This window comes from Penaeus vannamei, chromosome 15 (assembly GCF_042767895.1).
Source record: "Penaeus vannamei isolate JL-2024 chromosome 15, ASM4276789v1, whole genome shotgun sequence".
Classification (NCBI taxonomy): domain Eukaryota; kingdom Metazoa; phylum Arthropoda; class Malacostraca; order Decapoda; family Penaeidae; genus Penaeus; species Penaeus vannamei.
The window spans coordinates 13515550-13525549 of NC_091563.1; the positions used below are offsets into that span (position 1 = coordinate 13515550).

At 32.2% G+C, this 10000-nt stretch overlaps 1 protein-coding gene across 1 annotated transcript in view; it reads right to left on the bottom strand.

Annotated features, from left to right (window-relative positions):
• Nucleotides 1–8432: 8432 nt before the first annotated feature.
• The window catches only part of LOC113804263 (EARP-interacting protein homolog), a 23676-nt gene continuing 22108 nt past the window's right edge, over nucleotides 8433–10000 (bottom strand). The window contains exons 7-9 of the mRNA XM_070130460.1: nucleotides 9674–9799; nucleotides 9420–9572; nucleotides 8433–8928 (exon numbers count right to left, since the gene is read on the bottom strand). Of these exons, the coding sequence (XP_069986561.1) occupies nucleotides 8757–8928; nucleotides 9420–9572; nucleotides 9674–9799 (451 nt within the window). The 3' untranslated portion in view covers nucleotides 8433–8756. The remainder of the gene's footprint in view (nucleotides 8929–9419; nucleotides 9573–9673; nucleotides 9800–10000) is intronic.

The window sequence follows — 10000 nt, forward strand, 5'->3', positions numbered from 1 at the left end:
ATCATTGAAACTAGTAAACAATGTAAAAAGTGCTGAACAAGGATTGAGTGTTTTTATATTTCAAAAAAAATATGGACTCTCAATTACCAACAGAGTTCCTGAGACTAATGTTTTACATAAATGCTGTTTTGTAGCAGTATGTGGATTTTAAAGTTGTTTCTCTGACAAGAACAGGATCACTCCTTTCCCATGAATATTTAAATCAGGCATCTATTCATTAGTTCTTGGTTTTAATTCTAAGCATGATGGAAACAGGGTGGTTTGATATATGTGTATTATATATATATATATATATATATATATATATATATATATATATATATATATATATATATATATATATATATATATATATATATATATATATATATATATATATATATTTATATTTATATTTATATTTATATATATATATATATATATATATATATATATATATATATACATATATATACAAATATATACATATATATATATATATATATATATATATATATATATATATATATATATATATTATATATATATATATATATATATATATATATATATATTATATATATATATATATATATATATATTTATATATATATATATATATATATATATATATATATATGTATATATATATTGATATATATATATATATTTATATATATATATATATATTTATATATCTATATATATATATATATAAATATATATATATATATATATATATTTATATATATATATATATATATATATATATATTTAAATATATATATATTTATATATATATATATATTTATATATATATATATATATATATATATATATATTTATATATATATATATATATATATATATATATATATATATATATATATATATATATTTATATATATATATATATTTATATATATATATATACATTTCTATATATATATATATTTATATATATATATATATATATATTTATATATATATATATATTTATATATATATATATATATATATATATATATATATATATATATTATATATATATATATATATATATTATATATATATATATATATAATATATATATATATATATATAATATATATATATATATTATATATATATATATTATATATATATATATATATTATATATATAATATATATATATAAATATATATATATATATATTATATTTTATGTATATATATATAATATTATATATATTATATATATATATATATTGTATATATATATACATATATATATATATACATATATATATATACATTTTTTTCTATTTTGGATCCAAGATCGATAATACCCTCTGCTATTGTCTAGAAAGCATTTTTCAAGTGGTTTCTTTTATTAAGTTGCTGTAGTTCTTTTATGTTCCTCATTTCTATACCCCAACACACTAGAACCTATCAGTGGTGTCCAAAGTCAGTTTGTAAAGTATAGTTTACTTAAATTAATGAATCACTGATGTTCTAAATTTGTCAACAAAATGGATGGGTACATAAACAAACATCATGTATTGGAATGATTTACCTTAGGGATAATTTAAAGAAGTGTATATTATATTCTTAAATATTCAGCTAACATAGATTGAACCTCTGGTTTTGCATGATAGGTAGACTTATAACAGATCAGAGAATATGATTATACATCCCATAAAAACAGCATCTGTTGAAAATAAAGTACAAGGATTGCTGCATAATTACTTGGAGTTACTACTGTATTTGCACAAGGAAAGAAGTTGATGAAGTTGTACAGTAAATAACCAACTTGTGTTGTATCAATAAAGCTTAAATAAATTTGAATAATATAGTCCTGAATATTGTACCTCTTTATCTCAAATTTCATGCCACATGACAAACAAGCTATATACCCAATATCAGTTTATTTATGCTATTCACTCCTATTAAAATACCCTGGAAGGTTTTACCTGACATTTAAAGCACATGAAAATATTTGTTGAAATTTAGAATTAAATTTTAATTATTTGTTATAAAATATTATCATTAACATTATCACTATTACTATAAAAATAGCTATTACTATATCTACTTCTATTACTATTATTATGATGATAATAATTTTCATTATTATTAGTATAATCATTATCATTATCATTAATTTTAATATTATTGTCATTATTATTTTCATCATTATCATCATCATAAACTAAGAAGCGTAGGTAAAAACATTCTGTAGGAGAGTCACTGACCCATTTTGTACTCAACATATATTTTCATGGCATATTACATTAACAATGCCTTTGCTGAGGCTGCGTGTGATAAACTGAAAGAAAAGAATTCAGCTTCTAAAATCATGAGTAATGCAGCAATGAAAGAGGTTCAACTGGTGATTCTATATTTAAAGAGAAAAAAAACTTTTGTATTTTTTATCTGTTATCATTGATAGTACTATTACTTATTATCATCATTATCATTATTATTGTTGTTGATATAATTATTATTATTATTATTATTATTATTATTATTATTTTATCATCATTATCATCATCATGATCAGGTTCATAATTATTATTCCAGTATTATGATAAAATCGTGGTTTAGTAAATTATTGAGTTCCTCTATATTAGAGAAACCAAGTACATTTGTATATACCTCTATCAAAGATGAAAGTAAAGTGTACATTATGTATATTTGTCCATTGCAGTATAACAACACAGAAGTTGACAGTTAATTTTAACCACCACCAGTAAAAGTTGTATTGCTGAAATTGTCTCTCTGACATATTTACATATCTCATGATTAGTATTGAGCTTCTAGTAAAATTGATTCATTTCTATGTATGATTATCATAGTTCTAACAGCCTTGGTGTATGAGAAACAACAAAAAATTACCAGTATAATTTTTTGATTTGTGTGGGTAGAAGACAATGTCCTAAATCCAGGAAGTAGGTACCATTCTAACAAATTACCATATTCAGCGATTATATCTGCTGGGCTTCAATATAAATATAGGATGTCGAGGCAAGTGTGTCTTGTCTATGTAATGTCACTGATCTCATGTGGTATAACACATCACATACTGGGAAGCAAAAACTGTGTAAAATAGAACTCACTGCAGTCAGCTGACACAAAAACAGGCCTTTCTAATACCTGTAAACTAGTAATAGCAGTAAAGTGTTCATGATTTTGAAGGGGACATTTGATCTCCACTAACTGTCTGGACACAAGGTGCTGCAAATTGACATCCTGTTACATCAATGCTTTATGTACTTGTTGTTATTGTTGTTTTTAGACTGCCTCACTAAGATCATAGATATCAGTGTATCTGGTGACAACAGATCAGATATTAATTGTCAACAAACTTACTTTTACATGATTAATATGTGAAAACACTTACCCATTGTGACTTTTGTGTGTACAAAAAGCAAAAACAATTAATGCATAATAAATATTTTGAAGTGTTTTTATGGTGTGTCTTCCTTGCATGTGTTTTAGCATGGCTAAAGTGCTATTTAACAAATATGATGGAAATTAATGGGTTTCTAAATTTAACTTGAAGGTGTATTGCTACAAACTTGTCTCATAGGTAATGGCAAGCTCTAATGTATACTTTTCCATGGCTTGTTTTTACACATATTAATTTCTTTACATTCTTTCTTTATTATTTCATGTTTTATTTAGTTTTATTGTCACTCCCTCTTTATATGATACATCACATCTGCAAATATTGTGTATAGATATCAAAAGTAAATAATATTCAGCAAATATTTAGTCTCCTCCCCTCACCTCCTCCTGTCCAATCTCTCTCCTCTCCATTATCTTCTCTCCTCTTGGTCCTTTTTATCCTCTTCTCTCCCTTTTTCTCTCACTCCTCTTCTTTCTCTTCCCCTCTCTCTTCATTCCTGTCTCTCCTCTCATCTTGTCTACCCATCTGTTTTCTTTTCTTTCTTTTTTTATTAACAATCAAAATTAAACCTTTTATGGTGACTATTATAAAATACAACACAATTAACATCAATTTTCATAATGTCCAAAGAAAATACTTAAATTTCTGCTAAAGCCCTATTCACTTGCAAGGTATCACTGCCTGAAATCCAAGAATATTGGAAGGAAAAAAAAACATTAATGGGCCAGAGACAACCATCCCTAAAACCCACAAAGATGATGCTCTGAAGTTTGTGAGCAATTTGTAAAATATACATCAAATGGCAATCACTGTATGTGTGTCATTTCATAGTCAGCAATACCTAGGAATAGAAATGTATTTTGGTCATCTTTATTTAATGATATCAAATATATTTTTTGATAAACCACTATTAGCAACTAACATATCTTTTATTATATACTTCACTGTAAATAACCAACATAATTCTAGCATAAGCTGACTCATATCCACAGGTAGTGTTAAAGTAGAATGTAATATCTGCACTATGGGGAAACAAAATCACAAAACAGTAATTAACAAAACAAGCAAATGATAGTTGTTAGTTTTCTTTCTTTGTGTACTTATTAACTAACATTCACATTAGAAATTGTTTAGGTATATACCAACGAAAGGTGATCTAACAATTTCAAAATCTCCAACCCCCCTTCAATTCAAGCAGTCTACCTAAAATGAGGATGTTTTACAGAGAACACATCTACCTCCAAAGTTACAAAAAAATGGCATTTTCCCAACGCTAATAACATTCCAATAATGTTTCCTGTTAATACTCCAATGAACCCCAGTATCTGGTGAGACATTTATGAACCCTTCATTCCCATGGAGGATCTAAAACTGAAGTTTTTGTAAAGTATACTACACTGATTTATTCATTACTACGTATTGGGTGAATATCGTATTTCTTTATTTTCAATCATTAAATGTAATATATGGTCCTAACATATAATATCCTATCTCCAACACCTTCAACCCAGACAGTCCCTTCAGAAATAGAGTTTATAATATGGCACACAAATCTACATCTAATGTTGTAAGATGACAAAAGAAATGCTGAACCACAGCAATCTGGAGATACATTTACGACGGGTATCCCACATATGAGATACCCGGAAAAATAAACATGTACGACGACGCTGGATCGGAACGCGCTCCGAATTCGTCGCGGGCCGCGGCCAGCGCGCGGGCAGATTCCGGGTCAGCCCCGCGCGCCGATTTTGTAGAAACCCGGAAACTATTATTTTCGGCTTCAAAATATACCGGCGTTGATTTAGAGCGTACAAGGAATATGAAACCCAGGAGCGCCAAAATATGACTTTAAAGGAACTCAGAAGTTACTACTGTCTTGAACTTTCCATTCTTAGCATTTCACACACACACACACACACACACACACACACACACACACACACACACACACACACACACACACACACACACACACACACACACACACACACACACACACACACACACACACACACACACACACACACACACACACACACACACACACACACACACACACCACATTTATATATAGAGAGAGAGAGAGAGAGACAGACATACCAATTTTCAAAATTATGTAAAATATGCTTAATACAGTTAAGGGAGCCGTCACGCTGAATTTTCGACGAATATTTTCACAAGGTCTATATAAGTACTTGCATTTTCAAAAATACTCGAAAATTAAAGAAAAAAAATAATATAGTAGGCTTTGGCAACGTGTAATATATCTGCTAAATACGTAAAAATAAAGGACTTATGACTTAATATCTGATCCTTCTGATCGCTGCTATATAAGAGTTCATGCAAATATCCTCGATTTTTTTCTTTTTTCGCAATAAAAGTACTCCAAATGCGATTTCTTTTGGTATTCACTTGTAAAGGCTAGCTGGTACCTCTACATACTGTGTTTATGGGAACCCACATGGAGTTAACACGGGCAGTTACCACCAGGGCGAGTGCTTGTTGCTTGCCTTTCTGCTTGACTTTTTTTATTTGAAGCGCCTTTCACGTCAGTCTTACAAGAATGGGAAAGCCTTCAAAGAAGAAGGTGATTTATAGGGAAACGTATAAGATGCAGCAGTCTCTCCAAAAATCTCGTGAGAGACGACAAGAGAGCTCAGCATTAGGGGTCACTGAAGGAGGAGAGGAGGCTGGCTCGCCTCTTGCGACTCCTGCCTCCTAAACATCATATGGACCTGCCCCTTATGCCCCTTCATCGCAAACTAAGAGGACATATCTAATGAAAGATGTTATGCCTGTAAGTGATCAAACTTATGATGAAAAATACATTTTCTCACAATCACAGCTGCAACAGTTGTTTAGTTGTGTGAAATGCCCCATGAGGCACTGTAAAGGCACTGTAAAACCTGTGATGACAAGGCTGCACTGTGACAACCATGTGAAGTTAATTTGTGACAGGTGCAATAAAACTCTCTGTGACGCTCCTCCTGTGGTCCATGAAAAAATGACAGAATCAAACATTATTCAGGTGTATCACAGTCTCATTACAGGAGTGGGACGTGCTGGATTAGAAAACAGTGCCCCATATTTCTCGGGTGGAAATCTTTCTGCAGGTACTTACGCAAAGCATTGCTCTTATCTGTACAGAGAGATGGGAAAATGGTTTGACATAGTAATGGAGAAAGGGAGAGAGAAAGTGAGGCAGTTTTATCTTGACGAAGATCTTTCACAGCTAGATGCCTATGGTAACATCAACATTGACGTTTCCTTCGACGGGTCATGGATGACCAGATGCCACAGGTCAAACATCGGCGTTTGGCTTGTGATAGATGTGTACACCGGGATTGTGATAGACATGGAGGTCCTATGCAATCACTGCCCAAGGTGTAAGGCAGGGAGCAGTAAAACACCCAGCAGACATGTCTGCCATAAAAACTTTGACGGTAAGGCTGGTGCAATGGAGGGAGAGGCAGCAGTGCGAATCTGGTTGCGATCCTTAGACTTCAAAATGAAATATATAACCATCATTGGTGATGAGGATTCAAGTGCATACAAAGTAGTATGCCAACTGAACAATGGCAAAGGACCATACAAAGAGCCCATCATCAAGGAGGAATATATAAATCACATAAGCAAATGGATAGGGCCTAGACTGCACAATGTAAAGAAAGATACAAGTCAAACAATCACAACCAAGACTGGCAAGAGGATGAGGAGGAGCTTGTTAGGAGGTGCCAACATGTTGACGGATGAGGTCATTGATCTTCTCGGGTCGTATTACAGGAAGGCGATCCATGACAATGTGGGCACCAACTATGAAACAATGAGAAAGGCTGTGTGGGCGACATTCTTCCACCTGACGTCGAGTGATGACAATCCAGCTCATGACTTCTGCCCACATGGAGCAGACAGCTGGTGCTTCTTCAATAGGGCACTAGCTGAAGATCTCACACCTGCTAGCCACAAAACAAAATCCCTCTACCTTGCTAAGATCCCCTTCGAAAGGTTGGATCTGATCAAATCAGTCTACAGAGATCTCACTGCCCCAGACATTCTACGAAAATGCCTGAAGGGGGTAACTCAAAATCCAAATGAAAGTCTTCATTCGAAGATCTGGATAAAGTGCAAGGTTGCCAGCCGCTTCCGAGTGCTGTTTGTCACAAGGGTGACAGTACTAAATCATAACTTTGGAAGGAAAAGGAATCTTCTTTCTCACTTGCTTGGGACCAGTGCCACCATTTCACAAGCACTTGAGGAGCAAGACTGGGAGACAGATAGAAAAGGGAGAGCAAAAATAAAGAAATGGTAAGAGAATGCTAGTGTGTAGCTCTGACTACCAGCCAGTAGCAATAAAAGAAAGGGAAAGAGAAAGCTAGTGTGGAGCTCTGACTACTAGCCAGCAGCTTTCTAGGGAGCAAACCTGGCCACAGTGAGGGAGGTGGTGTCTCCTGATACCCTCGGCTTTGAACGATTAGTACCTAGCAAAAGGGGGGACCAGGTACCAGCTACATTTCAGAATACCATCTGAATGCCATAAAATGCATCAAAATTGACACAGAGATCAGAATTCTAAAAGAAAAAAAAGAAAAAAATCCCACTAAACTACAAATAAATTTCAAAATCTGCCCATACAAGATAAGTGCGAAATCTAAAATTTTATGATTTTTCAAGAATTTTTTTTTAATAACTTCATTGTTTATTATCCAAATGATATGAAACTTGGTGGTGTAAATCTTAGTATATGCATATATAACATTTAAAAATCAACAAAAAACGGTCATAATTAACAAACTTCATTCTGAAGTGCCCCCTTAAAGCTAAATTTAGACTTCTAGTACATGCTGTTGAGACGACTTACAGTTCCCTTAGCGATCACCAGCTGCCACTCGTACATAGGATAGGTCTGTGTATGTTTTAAAACAGAAGTGTAGATGAATAAAACATCAGAATGTTTTTCTAGGCACAAAATAAACTGAAAAATTTAGTAACCATCCCCTCTCTTATGTCTTGATAATAATATCACTTTAAGGCTATGAGGTATACAGAAAGAAGTACAACTTTGCTAATAAATTTTATTAAATATCTGTGCATTTTTACTTATGAAAGTTTTCTATCTGTATTTACAGTATATTATCATTTTACAACTTAAAATCAATAAAGGTAACTGTAAATATTTTTGGGTTGTTTTATCATTTAAAAAATAACATGAACATAATTTTTCAGGCAAATATGACCTTTTTCCTATACATATATTCTTATATGCAATATCCTGCATAACATATTACTATATGCCATAAACTTACCTTAATCTTGCACAATTTTGATACATTAGATTTTCCTTTATTGGAATGACTTTTCAAAACAGTGTCAACCTTCAGCTAATTACATAAATTGTTTGTACTTAACGCTTCTTGGTACTTTGTTAATTACAAGACGGCCATCATAGCTTAGAGAGGCAAATGTCCAGAAATCTGCAGCAGACCATTCCACCGCATATACAGAGTCCTCATGATCATCGTAAGTTTGGATAACTCCTTCCTCAGCTCCCTCAGCCCTGCAAAAGCAACATAACACAGTCAATAATGGATTCTACTTTTCTTCTCCTATTGTTCATATCCCCATACAGGCATGACATCTGATACTGAATAAAGTCAACATATGGAACAATCTGAATTTCAACATGAATTTGTAAATGAGTTAACCCATTGACACAGATAATCACCAAGAAGTCACTTAATAGGCCTACTATCTCTTTTGTTTACAAACTACTGTATGCCAAGATATACAGCTAAACATTTTTAAAAAATGATAACTAAATGCCTACAAATGAAATGGTGGAATAAATCAAAATAAAGGGCGATACAAGCTGATGAGGCAAGTACTTAGCAGAGCCACCCAAAACAGCAGCAAGAAAAAAATGGTATCTCAAAATGGAACCCACCAAGGCATCTACGAGTATGCATCCAATGTCGACAGTTCAAGCACACACAGATATTCAGTATTCTAAGCAATCCCTCAAAAACACAAATCAGTTTTCCAACTCACTTTTCTTTTTCCTCTTTACTTTCCTCTTGGTCGACCATGGTACCAAAAGGCTGTGAGGCAATAGACGGCAAGTTTGAGAGGATGACCCGTTGGTCGCTGGAACAGGTTAACACCAACTGGTCATATGATGCATTGTACCGCACACTCCACACCCTGGAAACAACAAACACGGCTAGTATTTTCTGTTCATAAAGAAAATCACTGCGGTTTTATGTCTCATCTCTTTAATGCAGGATGGTGAAGATGCACCTTACCAATGAGAATGATCACTCAGTTCCTTGAGAGGTTGTTCTGTGTTCCTGATATCCCAGAACTTTGTTTTGCAGTCATCACCACAAGTGGCCAAGTAATACTGCATGTTGGGATTAAAATCAAGGTCTCTGAAATGATGTCAGATTATTACACTCTGAACAAGTATAGATGTTTCTTTGAAGAAGTGTAATCTGAATGAGCAACTTTAATTGAGTAAATAAATGCCTATTATTTGATAAGAACATATAAACAATTGATCTTATAAACAGAAAAGATGTATGCAAATGTGTTTATTACAAAAAGTTCCAAATAGGTACATTCTGTAAAAA